This window comes from Bombus huntii, chromosome 6 (assembly GCF_024542735.1).
Source record: "Bombus huntii isolate Logan2020A chromosome 6, iyBomHunt1.1, whole genome shotgun sequence".
Classification (NCBI taxonomy): domain Eukaryota; kingdom Metazoa; phylum Arthropoda; class Insecta; order Hymenoptera; family Apidae; genus Bombus; species Bombus huntii.
Genome location: NC_066243.1, coordinates 14,826,790 through 14,850,057, shown reverse-complemented (window position 1 = coordinate 14,850,057; position 23,268 = coordinate 14,826,790). Strand labels below are relative to the sequence as shown.

The 23,268-nt window shown below is 35.2% G+C and overlaps 1 protein-coding gene and 1 long non-coding RNA gene across 8 annotated transcripts in view; one reads left to right on the top strand and one right to left on the bottom strand.

Annotated features, from left to right (window-relative positions):
- Window positions 1-3,777: 3,777 nt before the first annotated feature.
- LOC126867126 (histone demethylase UTY) overlaps window positions 3,778-23,268 on the bottom strand; it is a 148,970-nt gene continuing 129,479 nt past the window's right edge. For 6 of the 7 annotated variants that reach the window (XM_050621318.1, XM_050621322.1, XM_050621320.1 and 3 more), the window contains 9 exons: window positions 16,018-16,201; window positions 15,424-15,639; window positions 12,658-12,816; window positions 11,191-11,377; window positions 10,655-10,972; window positions 8,094-9,530; window positions 7,569-7,824; window positions 6,908-7,245; window positions 3,778-6,765 (listed from right to left, as the gene is read on the bottom strand). In XM_050621318.1, coding sequence (XP_050477275.1) covers window positions 6,553-6,765; window positions 6,908-7,245; window positions 7,569-7,824; window positions 8,094-9,530; window positions 10,655-10,972; window positions 11,191-11,377; window positions 12,658-12,816; window positions 15,424-15,639; window positions 16,018-16,201 — 3,308 coding nt within the window. In that variant the 3' untranslated portion in view covers window positions 3,778-6,552. The remainder of the gene's footprint in view (window positions 6,766-6,907; window positions 7,246-7,568; window positions 7,825-8,093; window positions 9,531-10,654; window positions 10,973-11,190; window positions 11,378-12,657; window positions 12,817-15,423; window positions 15,640-16,017; window positions 16,202-23,268) is intronic. The other variant, XM_050621319.1, reaches the window with a different exon arrangement.
- LOC126867172 (uncharacterized) lies at window positions 11,534-15,214 on the top strand. Its single transcript, XR_007690160.1, has 2 exons — window positions 11,534-12,591; window positions 12,649-15,214. It is a non-coding gene; the product is annotated as an uncharacterized LOC126867172 (long non-coding RNA).

Here is a 23,268-nt window from a genome sequence, read left to right as displayed (position 1 = left end):
TTATAAATGGATATATTTCAAAAAGTATTTTGAATTAAATATATAAATACTAAAACGAGGAACATTAATATTTAAGCAAAATCAGTGATTGAAAGCATCAAGGACATTTCAGGAATTTTATGTTCTTCTCATAGTAAAATTCATTAGAAGTTTATATGATTTTCATTTTTTTGAAGAAATCTTAATAACAATATTCTTGTAACAATAAGAGGAATCTTGGGGAAATATGAGTGTCTTTGAAGTATCCTTGAAGCTAAAACCTCCTCGACTTCTTGCTTTAAAATTTTAACAAATTTCACTATCTTTCTCACTGTTACAGTGATTGTGTTTTTAATTCATTGTACTTTTCATTATGTATCTATTTATACTAGATTAAAATGGACCATTTTATAGAGGATTAAGTTATTTTTCTTAGCTACGAATATAATCACATAAATGTGGCTCTTGTTTCCAGAGAACTGAAATTCTAATGCATCTCTTGCATAGGTGAAAAATAGACTTGGCTGTAGAATCAGTCAACACCAAAAATAGTACCTATCTAAGTGCATTAAGTTTAAAATTTTATATGCTGCTATATGTAGAAATCTTACGATAGACCAGTTTTACGTATTAATGAATTCTTGTACATTCTCCATTTTTTCTGCTTCTATTATATTTCTGTTCTGTATTTACTATAATGAAACAAATTCCAATATCTGTAAATATTAATCCAACGTGTAAAGTAAATAACAACAAATCTGGAAATATATGCAATGATATATAAAAAATATAAACTAAATTATGGAATGACATTGTTGACACAGTAATAAATAAGTTAATAGTTAACAAGACTAAAACAATCAATTCAAACATGTTACACATATCTGTTCTACTTTATAATGAACATGACCAGGAATTGTCACGTTTTTGTTAAAGTCCATTGAGTGTGTTTTGAGTCTTGCATGTAGGAAATAAAAAAATCTCGTATAGCAACCACTTCTTTTTTTGGGAAAAGTCAATTTAATAATAATTGCAGGGCAGCAGCGTTCGTGTTGATAATCATAATGTACAGCACAGTCGAGCTCTGTGTAACTGTATATTACATTATTATGGTAAACACAATATATTTTAATTAACCGTAATAATAATTCATGATAATAATAGTTGTAATGATAATAATAAGGCTAGCTACAGCATGATCTCCCGCATAAAGAGATCACCCGATCCAACTGTACACTTTTACAACGTACTTCATAATAATAATCTAATTACATTAATTATAATTAGGTAATTATTACAATTTCAACCTAATTAAAAGAATGTTTTGCGACACGTAGGAGGGACCGCACGTCTTGAATTTTCGAGAAATTAATGCAAGAGTCTCTATCGTTCATGTTGCCCCGTTTCTTTTCTTCACGATAATTGTACACGCTATTTCGCGTTACAAATTTGGAAAATCATCTGTGTACATTGATTTCTCGAAAACGAAGGTATCATTTTTTTCTTTTAAAAAGTTCTTTTCCATTCTTTTTTTTTCATTTTCTCTCTTTTTCAAGTATAAAGGCACTGTACACGTAAACATACAATATACTATAGAAGAGCGCTATAGGCGGTCCAGATGGGTACTATTTTTTAAACAGTTAAAACGTGCCCGTTTAAAAATATCGATACGATCTTCTTTCATTTCTTTCTTGTTTGTTCCTTTTATTTCCTTTTTTTCTGTTTTATTCTTCTCATTGTTACGATGCTACGCACTTAAAATAGGGAGCGGTTTCCTTCGATTCTAGCTGCATTGGTCAACGCTATATCTTCTTCGACGCTATATATCTTAAACATTAAGGAAAAATATAGATGACTATTATATCAGAATGTGCAGAACTCACGGTAACTATTTGGGAGGAAATAATTGGTCAATGCGATCAGAAGTTAAGAAAACGCTCCGGTTTAAAGGTGGGATTTGTTTATCACAATTTGGCAGTGAACGTTCTCACGTTTAAAATACAGTTTTACAAGTTTTTAAGCTACGTGAATCGTTATCATCATCCTCACCCTCTTCTTTTCTTTCCTTTTTTCTTTCTTTCTTTCTTTCTGCTATGGTTTGCTACTTTTCACTTTACAGACATTACAGAATTCGAAAATATTACTTTTTCCCCGCTATTGTTCAGAAAAAATAAATCTTCTTTTTTATGCCTGTTCGTTAACATTCCAACCATTCCGTAAGCATAGAACTCAAACTCTTCGTACACTGTTTAGCGAAAATATGTTTCAATATGTGTGCTCCTTAATTTTCTGGCTTGTCTTCTTCCATTTTCCTCTGCTTTTCGAAGTACGCAATTTTGTATGTGCGTCACTTTTCTGCATTTCAAGTAATTGTTCAAGATAACGAATTCAAGGGGATCTCTCGATTACTTCTGCTCCTGATAATTATATATGGCGTTTGTGCGCAATACTAAATTGCATAATATTTTTCTAAAAAATCACCAATGTCACGATTACTCCTCGAGTAGTCAGTATCAAAATACGAGACTTTGAAAAATCTGCAATAAGTGCAGGATAAACAATTAAGTGATCATTACAAGAATGTACTTAATATACAATTCTGCCCTCATATTTTTCTACTGTCCTCCGTTTTAAAAAAAAAATCAGATATTTACAATTACTTACAATTCCATTAAATGATAAGTTAATACAACTACTGCTCGAGTTCTTTCTGGCTTTCCCTCTCAGATTTAATTCATAATTCATTAGACAGATGTATCGATACACCATTTAAATTTGATTAAACAGAAAAGAAACTATTTAGTATGTCAAGATGTATATATATACTGACTAGTGAATGTAAACTTTCTAAGAACCAATTAAATTACAACTAAAACAAAAATGGTATTTGAAAGCTTACATTAACTGGTCAACTATTTCAAGTAATACGCTTTATCGGATCTAATATTTCTTTGTATTTCTTTTCCCTAACTTAAGATATGACATTCTTGCAGGTTGTCATAAAAATCTAGTACATTAAAAAAATGAATTTTCTTTTTTAGATAAATAACATCTAGCCTTCCTTATCATGTGATGTTTAAAGTAAAGATATATTTTAAATTAGTATTATTGCAATTCTAATAATAAAGTGCTACTAGAAGTAATACTGCCAATTGTTCAAAGTTGTTATACCAGATTTTCAAATCATCCTGCATAATTCCAATATACATTTACGAAATATCCAAAAGGGAAAATTGAAGAGAAACCCATCTAAAGAAAAAGATTTTTTCTTATTTCGATCACGTGCCTTTTACGTTCAAAGACATTTACTGCCGTCAAGGTTTACCAATATTTAGCCACAATTTTCCGCTTTTATCCTTTACAAATTATTTCATTTGAATTTCATAAAATTACTTTCCACTCCATTACAAGTATTTCATTTGCAGGTAAAAAGATACACGTGTGATTGCTAAGAAAAGTACACTTTTCTCAATGTCTTCTTATCTTAAGTCATGTTGTGTATGCAGTTTACCTACGAACGAAACTTCATGCTATTCGAAGGATCTAAAACTTTCTAAAATATTAAAGTAACTGCTAACAAACTTGAGCTGCCAGTGCTGTGAACCATTTGTAACGAAACCATCGTTAAACAGCGCAATCTCAATACATATCGTTGATAAAATTTTAACATATATATATATATATATATATATATATATATATATATATATATATATATACTTAAGTATAATCGATATATATATACATATGGATATATATAAATACATATACTTAAGTACAATATATATATATATATATATATATATATATATATATATATATACTCAATACATTTCATTATTACAAACTGTATATATTCCGTAAAAATTATTCTAAACCTGCAATGTAGTATCATTAGATATTACATATATTTATATATTATATAATGTATTGAGTAAATTTATTCAGTATAATAAATGAAAAAAGAATGAGAAAAAAATAATAGAACCCAAATCATATATATATATATAACAAGTCGAATTAAATAGTGCAATGTCACGTAATTTCTATACAACATTGCACACCTTCAGAGAAAATCATCTTCTCAATTTCGAATACGAACTGGTTCAGATTATCCATAGGTCACAGCAAAACAGGCTTAGCGGTGCACGATGGGACCGCTTTCAGTTTGTTCGTTATTAACTATTGAAGCTCTTGAGCCATTCTGTTTCGATTCATTTCACGTTACCTAATCTTATTTTTTACATTAAATATATTTATACATAATTTAATTAATCGTTAATCAAAGTTGTCAAGTCAGTTCGAAATATTGGCAGAATTCATTGTCATGTACTGCCAATATTACATGCATTGAGATCATTTGAGTGCATGGATTAAAATACTCTTGGACACGAGCTTTTTCAACCCGGAAAATTTTCATTAACAATCATCGATAGAGCGGGTTAATACATCAGGAAACTAGCATATACCATCGCTGTAAATGATGTAGAAATACACATATATACATGTACAAATGTATATATATGTATATATATGTATACACATATATTGCAATCGAATGGTGCAACATTGAGATTGGTCGCGCGTATAAAAGAAATGCGGTTATCGTTCGTAATTAACTAACTCGGCGGAACTAGTATTTCCTAGGATTTTCAAAAATACATCGTTCTTCGATGATCTTATTACGACCTGTACTATCTACCATTTTTTGCTTTTTTTCTCCATTTTCTCTCTCTTTCTCTCCCTCTCTCTCATGCGTTTGTGAAAATACATCTTTTCGGCGGAACGAGAATTGCATTATTTATACACTTGTGGTAGGTAAGAGTTTTTTTTTTTGTTTTCTGGCACGTACATTTGGCGTTACTAGACACCAATGTGAATTGACGAGACTGAGTTGAAGGTACGCTTCTCCTTTGCTTTAAGATACGATTAACTCATTGTTAGACAGGCAGCGTTTCCCAACTTTTTTCTTAACGTTGATCTGATCTTATATTCCGTCCTTAAGTTCGTTAAAATTGTACTAATATTCTATAATTGTGTTACCTTAAATAATAATTAAAATAAGCCATTAGACTATAACATTCTATCTTTCATGTACCGAATAGGTTGTATAAATTGATGGAAGATTTTCTATAATTAAAAATCATTTGAAACAAATTCATTTACAATTAATAAATATTCTTTATCATTGACTTAATTATGGTAGAAAAATTCAAATGATTTCAGCATATGATTTCCGATATTTAGAATATCACACGTTTCTCTTTTTATTCTGTTTATGAAAATAAACAAAAAATAAATTGAGAAACGCCGTTTTATGAGCTGATCGCAACATGTTATCGTCCCCTTGTCCTAAAAACGAAGGTTCGTTTATCTTAGAAATTATTATTATAAACAGTATCTTTTACTGTACAAATGTTTTAGAGCCGCTATTTTTTGCTTGACACAATGATTGATTTATTTAAAGCACGATATTCGTCACGAATGTCACTGTACTGTTAACACTTTTTTGTTAAATTAAATTTGAATTTGCTGCAAAATGTTTAATAATTATTTCCTTAATAAATCTCAATCAGATACTGATCTCATTGTCTTCGAGTTTAGTATAAAAACATAATCGTTGCTGCGATTTAAAAAGTCGAATCGTCGTTGGCAGTAGGACATTCGAAACTGTGCTAATATTCCCATGAATTTCATAAAAATCAATGATCGTTTCAATTCGCTTGCATACAAAAATGTACAAGTATGTTTTTTGAGCAGCTTGGTGATACTTTACAATTGTATCTTAATTCATAATAATAGTTAACGACAGCTTATCCCTCATCATTGTGGACTGTTACAGTGTAATCCTTTAATATATTCACGATTGGCAGTGAACAATTCCGTGATGTTTCTCGATTATATGAAAATTTTTTCTAACTTTTCTTTTTGTTATTCGTAAAAATTTCGAAACATGTAATTTATGAACGATATAAAAAAAAGAGATGTTCTATCGTTTGTGACAAAAATGAATATTGAATGCTTGTTTTGTAGTTACTTGCCATGATATAAAACTGATAAGGAACACGGTCAAGTTTGATAACTATGTCAAGCATTTTTTATTGCAAAGCTTATGCACATTATCATGGCTGTGCCATTAAAGGATTACAAATGATGATATTGAGTAATTTATAAGTAAAACGCAGTCTTCTCTCGTTTACTTAATTTCGATTTTCTATACCCGAGAGCTAGAGCAGAGTTTCGCTGATTTTATGTCAATTCAATATAAAATTTTTCGAATATACGTCTCAATTTGTGTATGTAATCAGTACTAATTAATTCTAAAAAAATTTGAAATTTTCAATTGCTTCATATATAACATGTATTGTGCGTACCTTAAAATTAGCATGGAAATAGATGTTCGACTTAAGTAGTTTAACATATAAAATTTTCTGCTCTTCTTCATTCTTTTATGGTAGCTCCCAGGTACTTAAATAATGCTTATTATAAAGATTCTTTTCGAACACAGATATTGTACTATCTAAGTCACTGTAAAGTGCCTAGAAAGTCCAGATATCTGTGTTGCATGTATTCTCAGGAGGATTGGTTAGACTGAACTGATGAGGGAGTTGTTAGAGAAGTGTGTAAAGTAAATCCGTCATAAACGTCCATTAAATCTCGCATTCTGTATTCTTCTAAGCAAACAAACCCTTCTAAGGATGGGGACTGTTTTCGTGCACAGTCCATACAGTGTACGACGTGTCGTTTCTCCTGTTCTCTTATGAACAGGATGTTAAACACTTCAATCTGGAAGAAAAGCAAAATTTATAATATTAATCAGTACTTATTAAGCTGCTTCAATATTTAAGTTGGTTGTATCATGTTCACCTTTATTTTAAGGAAAACATAAGTAAAAATTATGAGTTAATATTATTTAAAATTATCTTACCTCGCATTGTCCGCAGTAATGCGATGCTTCGTTTTTTCCTCGTCCATGAAACCGAACTTCCACACTTTTACTTTTCACAAACTCTAATATTAAGCAACACTGTCTCATTGTCCTTAATAGGCAATTTTTAATTAGTTCAAACAATCTGGGATCAGACACTTTGATATTTCTTGCTAAGTTCCAGGATAAGTGTACCATTGGTACAATAGATTTGAACGACTGCAGTTTATTCCACTCATATCGTTCAATTGCCAGTTGATATTGTCGAGCAGTTAAAGGACCCACATTCCATGCTATGTTGTTACACCATCCAACAGCTTGAACCCAGTGCACACAACCTAAAGAAATAATAAAATTTTTTTTTCTTAGTTACTTTATAATGAAAATATCTTTACCTTGTTTATTTTTCCATGAAACGAACTAGTTTATTTTAATGGAACTTTAATTAATTAATTTTAGTTTCTACAATATTTTTTTATTATTAAAGATGAATTGTTTAATATGATTAACATATGGATACTTTGAACTTGATTTGATATGAGTATGATAAAAATGATGAAAAAGAGTTTGATTTCACTTGTACTTTTTTCCAAATTATAGATTACTATGCCATCTATTTAATTAGTGTTAAGCAACTTATGATTATTTGTAATTTGCTTACCCGCATTAACCCAGACAAGATCACCTGGTCTTTGTAAAAACCTATACACAGGAATGTTTTCATCATATAGGTCCTCTAAAGAAGGCCACCAACTGCCATGAAGGTAATTGATATTATTCCGCTCACAAAGAGAGCAAATTATACCCCAGTATGCATCAGGCACTGCAAACCACTCGCAATCTCCTGGTCCAATATTGATATTAATAGAACAAAAATTGTTGTTTTCCTGGTGGCCAGGTGTTCTACTACCTGGTACCTATAAAAGCAAATAAAGATGCTTTTTAGGGAAATGTTTCACCATTTAATAATATCTGTTTTTGATAAATTTTTTATGTTTTTCAAACTATTTGCAAAAAGTATTCAAAGTATTTGTTACGATATTTAATACGTAAAACGATCTTCTATATAGATTTCATTTACTACATTATTTTGATAAAAATATAAGTTTACATAAATATATCTATAGTTTAAAATATTATTTAACAATAGTTATGAAAAACAAATTTAAATAAATATTATAGTTACCTTCATATATAATTGGACAGTATTCATGCCTAAAATAACGTGTCCGACATGACTGAGCATATTTCCAGCCGATACGACTCTAGCGAACGCTGGTAATTTCATCAGCTCCTGGAGTTGCGGTTTCCACTTTCTCTCGTCTGATAAATCTACATTGGTCCCAAATCGCAACATCTTTGAACCCGGTCGACCCGCCAATCCAAACGCGTTTTTCTTCCTTCTGACAGCTCCAGTGCTATCTTTTGAGTCTGAATCGGATAGATTCGAGGTATGTATACCTTGAGCCTTTTCCTTTTCCTCCTTTAAACTTTCTTGAAAACTTGATGCCTGGTATTGTGCATATTTCGCGATAGTCGTGTGACTTCTATGACTGATACAACCCCAAACTTTCTTTCCCATTACAGGGTCCCAATTCTCATCACTAGTTTGCTGCATTTGCGTTCTCACCTCGATACTATGATCTGGATTCGCTTCTACCAAAGTTTTAGTCGAAAAAAGACCAAGGTCCAGCTTTAAAGCAGCTGCAAGACCACGGATCACAGCTATCGGGTGTTTTAGACAAAACTCTTGAAGTTGAGGACTGAATGCATCCTTCTTATTCTCTAAATAAACGCTAGGAGTAGGGGGTAGGAGTTGTTCCTTAGTTAGCCTCTGACTTGGAGGATCAGGCGGCGTGGGTGGAGGTGAACGATCGCTAAGTATGGAGCAATTCGGTACACCCTTCAATCCCTGACCTTTGCACGCCTCTACGATAGTTTTGGAATCCATGTCTATACTAAGTTCCTGTTCAGGTTGCGATTCGCACAAGCTTTCCAATTTTAGCACAGGTTCGATCCGAGCGACCGATTCACTTTTATTTGTACTTGACGTTGCCTCGCATTTCACCGTCTCAGCTGCTGGAGTTGACGTATTGCAGTTTTCGTACGCCTCGAGCTTGGACGTGGCCGACGATTGAATATCTTCTACCTTTTCCAGCTTCACTTCTTTGATCTTGTCCGCGTTCTCCTCAAGGTTCGACGGTGAAAACGGACCTGAACTTAGCGTACCATTGTTCATGATACTCGGCGCCTCTTCCTTCACGTCTAAATCTTCTGATCCGAAATGCTTCAACAGATCCTCCGCCAATGACGTCGCTATGTCCTTCTGGGATAACAGAGCCTGTAACTCCTGATCCGTCACACCCAGATCTTTATTTCCTGCTGAGCCTTCTGGATAGTTGCTCGTTGTGGACGATATTTGAGTATAACCCTGGGCAGTGAATTGGTTAGGCTGGTATTGGTTGTATTGGTTGGATGACAATTGTCTCTGAGGGTAGTTTGGATCAGAGGCAGATTTGTAAGGCATTCCCGGCGTCTGGCTGTTCCCAGTCGCTGCCGTGTTGTAACCGACATTGGAGTCTGAGAATCCTGTTTGTAATGCAACAGTTCCACCTTGCTGCAACTGTAACAGGGAGCGATTAAATAAATATAATATAATGTAGTATGCACCATAGTAGTAAAAACCAACCAGTGCTGGTCAAGTTGATTGTTTTTAAGCTTCCACAAAAATTTAATTTGATTATCATTAACTATCAATTAAAAATTTAATTATCATATCGCTTCATAAGTTATGACTTTTCATAAGACATGCTTAACGTATACTTTTCAGTATTTACTTCTAGTTCGCTTTCTTTTTCTAAGAAAAAGTCGTATTTTGTTCTGTCTACCGCGGGCGGTTAATTTGACCGGTCGATAAAATATTTTATTTACTCTTAAAATAAATACAATCAGTACAACGAAAAGGTTATCTTAAGGTTAGATGACAAACAAAATCAGTAATAACAAATAATAACAACTGTTACGCCCGTAATCTTGTCATAAACCATAATCCATCCCTCGATCAAAATAGTCACCAGGTGTTAAAACATATAAACTCAGGCCCATAATAATACTAAGGAATCGTCATGAAATTTAGCATTTTTTACGGTCGACGGCGTTACAAACATTTCAAAAGGCCTGATGGAATAGTTTGAAAAGAAATAGATGCAAGTTGCAAACCTGGCAGGACATCAGTTCATAATATATTTAGGGATATATGCTAAACGGCAACTATCAACAAGTTCAGACTCATTACTACAAAAAACTTGCCAAGTAAAATATTGTGAAGGTTACAAAACTAAGAAAATCTGTTCAAGATGCGGGAAATATGTATGCGGCAAATGTACATTTGATAATAAGATAAACTATAAAAAGTGCAGCGAAGATGAATAAGATATATCTCTATATAAATAAAAGTGTAATTTTATTTAAGCCTATAATTGAAATTAAACAAAAGTAAACAGAAAGTTCATCATTTTATATACATTCAGTCATAAATTGAACGTTATCTAAGTTAAATCATAAAAACTATTACTTTTTTTATCACCAGTTATTTTGACCGGACACGGTAGGAATAGGTATACACGAAGTATCGGTAGGTTTAGTGTTAATAAACTTTAAGTTCTGTTATAAAATGTGAAATAAGATTGTTTAACAGCTAGATGACAAGATGATTCATAAATGTATATAAAACAAAAGGTATAGTACCGGTTGCTGAGGTATTCCATAGTTCTTGATCACACCAGGTTGTCCTAGTTGCGTATGATTGTAGCCTGTAGTAGGATAACCTGGTTGTCCAGGTCGCAACCCCCTTTGAGTAGCTTGCTGTTGTTGTATCCTAATTTGTTGTTGGTGTTGTTGCATGCATCGGTACTGTTGCTGTAACTGGGCAAGCAAACCCTGTTGTTGTGGCGTTAAACTTCCATGATTTTGTTGAAGAAACTGTAACATTTGTAGTTGCTGAGATGTGAGGTAAAATGGCGGTGGTCTTTGCTGAGAAGCTGGAGAAATTGGTTCTTCTCCTTGCTGAAAGTACAATTTATTTCGTCAGTTGAAACAATCAAACAAGTGTTTTTTTACTGTACGAGTGCATATAACCATGTATGTGTTTTAATATCTAAAAGCATTGTTTTATTAAACTGTATCTTAAGATTTATTTCTAGTGAACTTTACTTTACCACAGCTTTTTTAAATTTAAAATTTTTGTCACTTATAGTATCATTACCACTGACTAAAAGATTTACCTTAAATCTTTTTGTATTAAGATTCTGTCCTTGTCCTTGAGGATAAGGAGGTGGTGGTCCAGCTGGTGTAGCACCATACTTATAACCCGGGCCAGTTGGTGGCTGTTGCTGTTGTTGCTGCCTGCTGGACATCTCAGCACTAATTGGTAAGTTCCAAGCCTCTTCTATAGACGGCAGCTGCCGTCTCCTTAAAAACAGAAACATGACATATTAACAAGACCAATGTTTACATATACACGTTTCTTTTGATAACCGTCCGGTGTTGTGAACGAACCTTCTAAAAAAAAATCTTTCGTGTTCTCCGCTCCTTTTTTCTCTTATTTTTCTGTGATTAATTCGCGTGGGCAAAACAAAATTGCATTTTATCTGCAACACGTTCGCACGTGAAGAGTTCCAAATGTTTCTGTGTAGGTTGAGATTGAAGAAGTAAGAACTATCGTTTTTCAATAATTTCCAAAATTTTTATTTTTGCAAATAATGAATTTTTGATTAGAATTGAACAGAATCTTGTAGATCCTAAATCCTTGAACATCAAAAACTTATTATTTTTCATTTATTGAATTAAATTATAGCTTTATAACCGTAGATGATACAAAAAAAGAAAGTGGAGGCATTTTGAAGATCTCAAAATCACCATTATTTGTTTTACACAGATCTGTATAATTCCTATACACCAATCATACATCATCTTTATTCTTAACAAGAAAAGTTGAAAATGAATTTTCTCCAAAAATTGTATTGAAAATATATATGTATATACACACATTCGCGCGCGCTCGGACACATACACATATATGATTCTTGAGTTTTACACTTATCAGCATTGAAATAACTTCACTCATCCTTTAAGTAACTCCAAGCAATTTCTTCACACCTAAGATAAGATATCAAAAAGGTGAGATGTATCAGAAAATGATAACATTAAAACTGTCTGATTATCATAATACAGTAACACCTTGTGTATCTAAGCTAATCATCACATATTCCACTCAGATAATCGAATAACTTTGTTTTCACCTGTTGTTACCTATTTATTTTGACTGAACATATGATGAACTAAAGTATCGGATCATCTCATGAGTAATTCTTCATGTTTGATTAAAATTAAATTAAAATGATGGCGATAGTAAGAATGTAAAATTAAGAGAGAATACATCATTGATTAATGATGCATACGTCTGATATACATATATATATCATAGAAAACTGTATTGCTTATGAGATGATCTAATATCAATTGCACTATAGTATTTTAATTTACATAGTGGTATTCTGCAAGGTATCTATTATCCTAACACATTAGCTTTACTTTGAGAAAGCAACGTATAAATTACTTTATTCATATTTTTCAATAATATTACTTGGTCCTCAGTAGCTTAATCAATTGCTCTGATAATCGAGGTCCTACTGTGAATGCAAAGGTCTAAAATTAATCAAAATTTGTGAAACACGATAGAGGTAACTTACTTGGTGGTGGTGACGGATGGCATTGGTGCTTGGCTTAGGTGACTTTGCAGAAAGTTGATCCGCTGTTGTAGCGATGGGTTCATCGGGGTGTTACCTCCTGACTTAGCGCCACCCAGGCCCGCCAATGAGCCCGTGCAATTCGGTGTATTGTTATTACCCCTGTATAAACGAAAATGATTGTCTTGTCATTATTCTATATTTTATCTTTCATGGACAGGTAAGCTTTCAGTCTCTCCTTATCATTTCTCTTCTTTTATTTTCTCTTTTGCTTTCCTTCTTTTTTCTCCTCCTTTCCTTTCCTTTTTTTTTTTTTTTTTTTTTTTTGAAATGCTGACCTGTCCTCGACTTACTCATTCTTCTTGTAACATGTAATGCGTGATACGCCATTCAGCGGGGCGCTCATTATGCAGCGTAAAAACTATAGAAGAGGTATAGATAATGAATACATGAATAAAGTGGAAAAAATTGCGGAGGGACCAGCGAGAGAGATTCGAAATATCCAAAGTACGATCCTTATTACATAAAGTTCGGTGGACGAAATAAATTTCTTCTTACATTCAATTTGTTGAAATTAAGTTCGTGAAGATACGAATTTACATAAAATCCCGCGATCTACTTATAAAGTAAAATTTGACGAAGTTTCTCTATAAATGTAACGAGTAGGTGTCTTGCAACATGCGTAACCGGCTTCACGTAAAAAATGGGCAGGGATCTTGGAGCAGTTAGCGATCGATTGTCTCATCTTTTATTTCAACTGAGAAAACGTACATTGATAATACAGTGACGATGTCGCCGTATAATGAAGTTATAAAGCTTAAGGGGCCAATGTACAGCGAGATATTTGCATAGAGAAGTTGGTCGAAATCGGATTTCGAAAAGTTTGACAAAAGTTTCGAATTAAATTCGTGACATACGGGGGCTAAATGCACGAGCAACTATGTACCACTGTTGTTCACATTCATACGACGATCTTACGATAAAAATGCACTTTCTGCGATTTAATCTCATTTTGAGTCGATCCCAACAGATTTTTATCCATGTGCGTTTCATTTGAATATTTAAAAAAATGGTATCTAGAAAATTATGACGAAATCGGTTTGACAAATGCGGAAGCGCGTCGGTTGTTTATTTAATTAACAAATGTTGAGTTTTGATCATAGGAACAATTTGATGCGTACGTTTACCGTGCTTCTGTAAGCTTTTATTCGTTCGCTTATGAATTTTATGACGTGTTTATTTTTAATTCGACGGAGATCAGTGACTTTTTCTTATGTCATGTGAATGAGGTAGGGAATTAATTTCAATCAAATTTTCGATATAAATATTCCACTGTACACAGGATATTTAAAGATACGATTTGTTCCAGTGATACGAGATACCCAGTATAGATAATCAGATAATTTATTCATAATTTATTCGATACATTAATACGCTTTCATCGATTATAACATTTCATTAAGAAACAAAGAATAAATCCCTCGCATTAAATCAAATATATTCTAACGAATTTCTCTCTACTTAACACTTAGCCAATCGAATAGGGAGATCTCCCCTTTGTGAAGAACATCGCTGCGTGGCCGAACGGGGAGATGTCCCTTTTTGACTTTTGCAACGCGTTTTCTTTATTTTCTTTTTTGCTATTAACAGTTATTGTCTATCTGCAATTGTTGCCAATTAATCGCGCCACTTTTTCTCCTCTTACTAAGTACAGTATATAATAAAATACAATTAAAATTAATTAAAAAGCTACACTATCGGTTATGACTAAATAAAGTTATAATCGAACGATATCACATTGTAAAAAAATACTAAAACGCATTATGAATTTTTAATTTCACGTTCCAATCGTGTTATTTATCTTTGGTCATCTTTAACTTTTTTAATTTTACCTATATTTTTTATACTTTTAATATATACTGTCAATTTGATGTTTTCTACAAACAATATGTGAAATTGATCAAACGAAAATATAATTAACCACTTAAATAATTTTTAGACTTCTTTGTATTTTAAGCACTGAGCATTAGTATACCTCGCTGTGGCGCGTGCGGTTGGCTAAATGTTAAAGTAATTCTCCTTCTACTCCTTCCCTAAAAATGAAACTGAAGTATTCTTATTAATTATAGTAAGACAAATATTTCCTATAAAGGGAACTGCGATCTCTCGTCATCGGCAGGTAAAGTAAAAAAATGTCTCTCTTCCTAAATAAATATCTTACAAGAAATCTCGAATAAATTATCGAATAAATTGACGTACACTATAGTCATATCAAGCAACTGTTTCTCGTTAAAACGAAATATAGTAGAAACCATGTGAAAATCTAGTTTCGTAGGAAAAGTACAAAGTCGGTTAACAACTAACAGTTGTAGCAATGAAGCTGCTGACAATAAAGATTTTACACGCACATCACTGTTTTTCGATATTGCATAGTACGGATGTGTTTTAGCCAAACCATTGTTAGCCAACAACATCTCGCTAACTCTTAAAGGATCACAAGAACGAAATTTCGCTCCACGCGAATTGCAACATCACGCTATTTCAAACGACCTTCTTCTATCTCTATAAAAATGTTTAAACATTAAGTAATAACGAAACCTTCGACTCGATCGATCAATAAATCATTCCATCTACGACAATAAAAAGACGTAACGAAGCGAAATTTCGTTCACGACAGCGTCAGCTTGTCCATCTTATTTAAACGATAGAGATTTTAACGGCTAATGTAACGTGAACGTTTTAGCGTGTCGGGCCGACAATTTACTTTACCTGGATGCGTTGACGTAACAAGCTAGTGCGTCTTTCGGTTGACTAACGCTTTCGTACAGAATGCCCAGATTAGTCCACGCAGCTGAGTGTGATTTGTCTAACTGTACAGCGCATATATAGGCTTGTAAAGCGTCCATAGGTTGATTCTGCTGTTGATATAGAACGCCTATGCTGCACCACGTGTCGGCGTTCCCTTCTGACTTTTCCACGGAATTTCTGCAATCGACGATGGTTCGTAAGTGACCTGGATTCGTTAAAGCATCGAAGCAGGTGGACGACATTGTTTCGTGTCGCGTGGTTCATCCACTGTCCACGATAGTCAATCTAACATAGGAGCATAAAATTGCTGGAATTTAATATTGGCGCGTTTAACCGAGGAAATCGAACGGATGGCCATTTCTCAAGGAATTGGCTACGTTCTTGCGTCGAAGTTAATCCAGCTTAAACGTCGGTAAAACGAAAAAGCTACCAAACAGAGGCGAATTAGTCGGTGTTGCCCGGAGAAGCTAAGAGGCTTAAAAGCGTGGCTGATACATCGGCGCAATAATTCCAAGATTCACGCTCTTCGCGTATCACAAGGACGACGTACGTTACCTGTAAGCGATAAATGCATCGTGAACTTTTCCAGAAGCGGCGAGGCAACGTCCCAGCAGGTAAAGGCTTTGCCCGCTCTTCGGTTCCGCCTCGATGGACTTTTGCAGACAGTGTATAGCGATTGCTTGCTTCTGCTGTCTCGTTATACCAAGCACCGTGCAGTCAACCACGTGGTACATCCATCCTGCAACGAAAAATCAATGTTCGAACGTTATCATCGCGTGGCTCGTGCGACAGAGGAAAGAAACGTGTTGGTAGAAATTGATCTCTCGTTGTTCGTTTTAGCGTTATTTGCAATTATGAACTATGAACTAATATTCGCCGCGAAAGGTGTGTTACGGTAGCGTGCGAGAGTCTTGGGCCACCGTTCGAACGGAAAATGTCTACTTCTTACGGACGAATACAAAGAGACTTGATATTGTTTTACGTCTGTCGTCGCTTGTTGAGAATTCAATTTGTTAAAGTTACTTTTTGTCAGTACAGTTTATGCGACTTTGTTTAGCTCCGCCGGTAGCAAGAACTTCTTTGGGGATTTCGTTAATTAGCTTCTGAATAAATTTATTTTCTACTGTTTCTGCTATTTCAAGCAACTTCTTTACGTCGTTGATTCATCTCTCTCTTTGTTCTTGCGACTCGTTTTAAACCGTTCTGTGCGCGTTTCAAACGACGTATAAAATAATTCAGCACGCTATTCGTTATAAATTATTTCTAGAAATGTTGCGAACTAGGAAAAAAATTCAAGCGAATGGTATGTCGAAAGCAACGCGTAGAAGATTCGTTTCTATTTCGCACCACAATGTGGAAATATTTCTTCAAACTATAACTAGTCATCGTTATGAAATCATCATTGTACATACTCTTGCCACTGCTCCTTATAATTATAATAGTTACAAGCATTCCTGTACTTTGCTATAATTCGGGCCACGAGGTCGTGAAATTAATCGGCAACGAGATTATCTCGTGTCTGGTGTCGCGGTGACAAGCGAATTGACAGAATACGAGGAGATAAGGACCTGAAATCTCGTATCGACGCGACTGCAACGAGTCTTATCTCTTTTCGTAAACATTCCGAGTTTCTCCGCCAATAGAAGAAATTGCATGAAAATTACTTTCTTTCGTTTCGAGTTATTTCCCAAACACATAAGCGTACATACAAACTATTATTCTACCGAACTATTCTAACTTGTTCTGTTATTGCATACAACTATTTCTGCCAGACAAATATCCAAAGTATTTAACAAAAGCTCGTGGAAGAGATATTACGCTAGTTGACTTTACAAGGAAATAGACGTTGAATAATTTTTCAGTCGGTTCACTGCGTTCCTTGGTAACTTCATTTGCTCGTCTCTGTTCCTATACTAAGCCAACGTCGAGTTCCCTCCAGCCGATCCAATATCTTCTACGATCTTCTACGGGGCACTTCGAAAGCATCTTTATAGCGGATACACTTCACGAACGACGAACTCGGCAGAATCGAAGATCGATGGATGTTTGGCGGCGCGTTAAGCCACCAGATCCAAGGTGCTGCCTCGAAACATGCGATAGAAGGAACTGCAAGTTCGGAGGAAAGCGAGATCGGGAATCGCGTGTGGACGATGATGCGGTGCGTGCGAATGAAAACGAAGTGGAGGGACCGAAGTACCGTTCCTCTCCCTGCTGAGTTTCCTGAGAATTTTCGACGTGTTGTGCTGGCTCCAGGCTAGACGAGTACCGAACTGAATAGATTTTCGCAGGTATAACCTAGGGTAGCCACTTTTACCCCACTCTCCCTTCCAGGCGGTCTCGAATTACAACCCTCTATAAACATAGGCGTAGAAGCGATTGTACGCGGTCTCTGTCTTGGGAAAATAGTTCAAACGTTCCTGAGGATGCGAGCAGCATTTTATTGTACGCGATGAACACTACCGAGAAGCCGGACATTTCTAAAACTGGCGAATTGGTAAAATCGCGTTCACAGGAAAGATTACTGAATTACTGAAAATTCTGAAATTCTGAAATAAATAAAAAAAAAAAAGAAAAAACAGGAAAAATTACAGAGTCGTTTATCGGATTTGACTGTTCTTGGGAACATTCGGAATTCTTCCACGCGCGCAGGATATTCTTCGAATTACTTTGATCCATTTTACCGGATTTTTACCTCCTCCTGTTAAGATAAGAGCAGGAGAGATCGCACGTGCGACTTTTATCTCGGGAAAGTAATTCGAACAATCTTATGAACAATCGCTCTTTTTCTAGGTAACAGGGAAAATCGTACGAGAATTAGAGGAGACTCTTTTGCGTTTGAGAGTGTAATTTCTTAAAGAAACTACAAATTGCTAACGCGTGATTCGTTTCATGGCAAACATGGTACGAGCGTTAAATATCTTGGAGATATACAGGATTTTGTTCTATGCCTGACAAAAGTTGCTCAAGAGTCGGTAGAGATATTTTTTACTTGTTGCTTGAGTCGAATCGATGCGAGCACTTCCTTGTGCCAAATATATAATACATCGCTATACGTATGTTACTGGACGTGTGTTTCAGTAGGTACACGATACACGCGTGTATCTGTGTACGCTGTATTCTTAAAGGCAGCTGTTAGAGTTGTAACGGTAAGCCTTTATTTCTCAGCTTCTTCATTCATTATTATTTGCCGCGCGTAGGTCTGCGTTGGCTACGATAATGTGCGTTGTGAGCGGAATAGAAGTTTCCGAACAAGATTCTGTATTTTCCCAAGATCGCGGTTCGTTCTACGATTTTATACTTGTTCCTGTAAACAGATTTCGTCGAAATTAATTTTATCTTTTAATACTATTAAGCTTCCTCCTTTGGCGGTAAATTTTACTGCAGTTGAGTTTCGAAGTCTGTTAATTTCACATGGTAAAATAACGCTGTTGTATCGTAGCTAGTATAATAATAATTTTCCCTATGTACGTCACGGATTTCTGTCAGAAGATACTTTCAGGATACGCAGCTGAGATCTGAGAAGACTCCTTCGTAATAATTCGTGCGAGACGTACGTACATAAAAGTAGAGAGACAGTAGGAGTTTATCGAGTGCAGAAAATACAGATTTTAAGTACATTATTCACAATAAACATGAATTTTTGTAATGGTATGTTAGGCAAAGGTACCGATACGCGGCGATACGACGTAGCCATGCTGTGTTATGTGTCGGCGCTTTACATTTTTCGTTGTATGATGCAGTTTTTGGGTTTAAGTCTCTGGGGAGCGGAGCTCTTTTTTATGTATTCTTTTTTTATTTTTTTTTCTCTTCTGAAAAACTTGGTCGCAAAACAGGACGCTTGTACATAAAAGTAGAGTTCGCATGAAAATGATTTTCCACCGTATATTCTGTATATATCTATGCTTGTTTATATATATTTTTACATTCGGTGTTACACATACGAAGATATCAACAACTTATAATAACGTCATTTGCTAGTATCAACACGAAGATGATACTGGAACGTAGATAAACTCATTTGTCGAGTGAAACACCCAGTTTTTGTTAACGAAACGCTGCCAAATCTTCCCTTGAGGAAAAAAACGTCAGATTTATGTTAACAAAATTATAAATCTCCACTAATTGTTCTCATGTAGCGCCGATCGTGATCACGTTTCCATGTCCGTGACGAAAATGTCCAGACACCGCTTCCAAACGCTCGGTCTTAATTATCATAGCGATTCAATGCGGCTGAGCGTCGCGTATTATACCTTGCAAATTAAATACGTGCCGTGGGAAAACGAGAGTTTCGCAACAAGTAGTTACACAATCATAGAACGCGATGCTAAACGCACGGCGATTCTAAATGGAATTAAGTCGGTCGGTTCATAAACCATCCGGTGAAATTAAAGCGTCTACTGTGCTCTAATTGTCGGTCGCCGTCCATTCATCCATTCAGTTCTGTGTTTTCGTTTCTTCCACCCGGTTACACAATGGATCGTGATATTTCATTTTCACGGTTCTTTTTTCTTCTTTATTATCTATTCGTTTCACGGTCTTCGTACGTTCCGCGTTTCTTCGTTTTTGCTACGCTTTTAACGCGAACTTTACGAGGAAATATTATTCAGTTCTCTTTCACCGGTAGATAAATTTATAAAATATTTTTAGTAGATCGTAAATTTAGTTATCGTTCGTGGGATTTTCTCGTGCATTCTCCTCTTGAAATTCGCTTGATACAATTGATACAATGAATACACCTGATACGATTCATTCCGTTTCATTCGTGCATCGATCTCTTTACAAACGAATTTATTATGCAACTCGTTTTTCTATTTGTTCGAGAAACATGATACGATTTATTTGTTTAACGAGAATTCTTCATCCTTCTCGGTTCTGCTTATTTATGTAAGATATATTCGGAGACATTTAAACGAAACATTCAATTAAGCAGAGATGAGAACTAGAACTATCACACTAGTCAAATTGACTGGTTCTACAATTTTATTATAAAATTCCTACTTCATGTTATATCTTTTTTGCAATTTTCTTTTTTATGTATTCAAACTGAAAATAATTTTGTATGAAGGCTACTTATACCAAGACTAGTCAAAATGACTGGTACTTGCCAAAGCGTAAAAGGGTCCTGCAATCTGTTTATCGAGTCCCAATTAACCAGTTTCCTCGTTTTGTACAGCTTCCCACATGTTTTTCAAATTTTTACCGCGTATCATTCGATATGATGATATCAGCTATCGGGAAATTTCCGGATCGATCGCTAGATGCTAACACTAAAAATACCACAGCAGTTAAAATGACTGGTTCTACAATTTTGTTATAAAATTTCTACTTCATGTTATATCTTTTCTGCAATTTTCTTTTTTATGTATTCAAATTGAAAATAATTTTGTATCGAAGCTACTTATACCAATACCAGTGAAAATGACTGGAACTTGTCAGAGCGTAAAAGGATCCTGCAATCTGTTTATCGAATCCCAATTAACCAGTTTCCTCGTTTTGTACAACTTCTCATATGTTTTTCAAATTTTTACCGCGTATCATTCGGTACGATGATATCGGCTATCAGGAAAATTCCGGATCGATCGCTAGATCGCTAGATGCTAATACTAAAAATACCATAGGAGTCAGAATGACTGGTTCTAGAATTTTATAAATGTGTCAACCCTCGTTTAGGGATCCCAGACGGATTAATAATACCACAAATCTTCTACATAAGAAGAAAGTAATAAATCGATAAACATAAAAATATTCTATTATTACGTATTTTTTAAAGACCAATGATTTTCACTGGTTTTGGTAGAAATAGCTTCGTGTTAACTATCGGCAGTTCTAGTATTAAACGCACGTTAAACGTACATGAAATTTACATATCGATATCTGCCCGTTCCGTTAAATCGAGTATTTAATCTCCTTTTCACAAGGGTTTTATCCTTATTAATATTCCTTCCGATTTTTAATATTAATTTTCAATATATATCGCGTCGTGCGATCAATGTCGATTGAAGTCGTATTAATAACAATATTGTAATCCGTTCCAAATTCGTATGGAATGGAGGTCAGCCAAATTAAAGCCGCTATATATTACATTGTAATTATCGTCCTCGATTCCAGCCATTCAACTTACAATTAGTTTTGTAAACGGACATTTACGTAACGGTACTAACTAATTCATCTAAACGAATTTCACGTGTAATTTATGGCTCTCGTAATTGCTCATAAAAGTTCAACTTCTGAATTTTTCATTCGAAAGCATCCCAATAATCCTTACAATCTCGATTCGCAAACCTGTGAAATGCAAAAAAAGGAAGAGGAAGCCGAGACCAGAAGCGGAATACGAAGTACGAAAGAGCCTTAGAAAATAAATTCAACGCTGGAATATTCCTCTTGCCCATGAACCTACTTGGAATTATACAAAGGCGAGATTTATGAAGAGGTGCTAAATGTAAACAGTCATAAAACTTTTCCAATTGGCTGCACATAATTTGTAACATAATTATTTGGATATAATAATCGTCTACTGCGACAGACGTGTTGTATATCTTCGACGAAGTCAGCGTCCCGGTTCTGGTATTTTATTGACCGATCATTGTCCGTCCGGATAGAGACGTCACTATAAAAGTGTCTTCTGTTGAACAAACCGCCCCTGCCGCGGGTTCTTCGCTTTTTCAGGCATTTTTATTCCTAAGACGCTTGAAATATTCAACCTTTCGTCGATCCTTCATTTTCGCAGCGCTCCTTGCGTCGGTCGCGTGTCAAATTTGACGGAATGGCGAAACATCGATCAAACGACAAGACGAATAATTCGTTGCGCTCTTCGTCGTTCGCGTGCATTCGCGGCGATTCTTTTCTCCGGAGGTTATCGCGTTTCGTTCGTACGTCGAAGTCGGAGAGTTTGGAAACAATTGGTCTACGAATGGAGCGAATTCGAACGATAGGACGTTCAAGCGGAAAAGCGCGTGAAATTGACCCGAGGAGAGGAGGGTCACGATACGTGGAATGCGTTTAAAAGGCGCGTTTCTCAGTTCCTTAAATTGTGAATCGACGATTTTGAAGTTCTGTCAACACGGAGCGCCAGTTTATGGTGCGGACGAAAGGAAAAAATCGCGGCTGAAGGAGAAAAGGAAAAGAAGGAAGAAAAAGAAGCAACGTATATCGAACCGGTCCCAACGTGGACACGCGAGAAGCCGTAAACAGGTTGTAAAAGAGTCCTGTACCCTTTGGAACCCGTAAAGGCTCGCACGGACACGTCCACGTAATTTAGTCGAGTGACGCGAGTCGCCACTTGCTGCTAAATTAAGCGCTTTAGTGCGTAAAAAGTGTCCGGTATCGGTACGATCGAGTTGCAGATTTGATCGATCGGAAAGGTCTAGAAATTTGCATCCAGCGCCCTAAGCCACTTTTCGTCGAACCACTCGGACCAAAATTTCGATGTTGAAGCACGGCAAGTTAATAAATCGCTCGCCTAAATAAATAAAATAAACTAAATTGACACTTTGTGCACCGTATGGTCTGACAAGCGTCGTATAGCCTGAATCGTCGCGTATTTTTGCAGCGTTTGAGGAGATTGAAAAGATTGAAAAGATCGAAAAGATCGCTGGGAAGGTTCGTTTCGATTTACAATTTCCATTCGATATACGTTTATCGAATTATACAGGGTGGTTGGTAACTGGTGGTACAAGCGGAAAGGGGGTGATTTTACGCGATAAAAGAAGTCGAAAATATAAAATAAATTTTTTTTTTTAATTTTTCCATCGAGACAACGATCTACAGTGAGATCCGTTACAACGTACCGCACGCGTACCGAGCGAA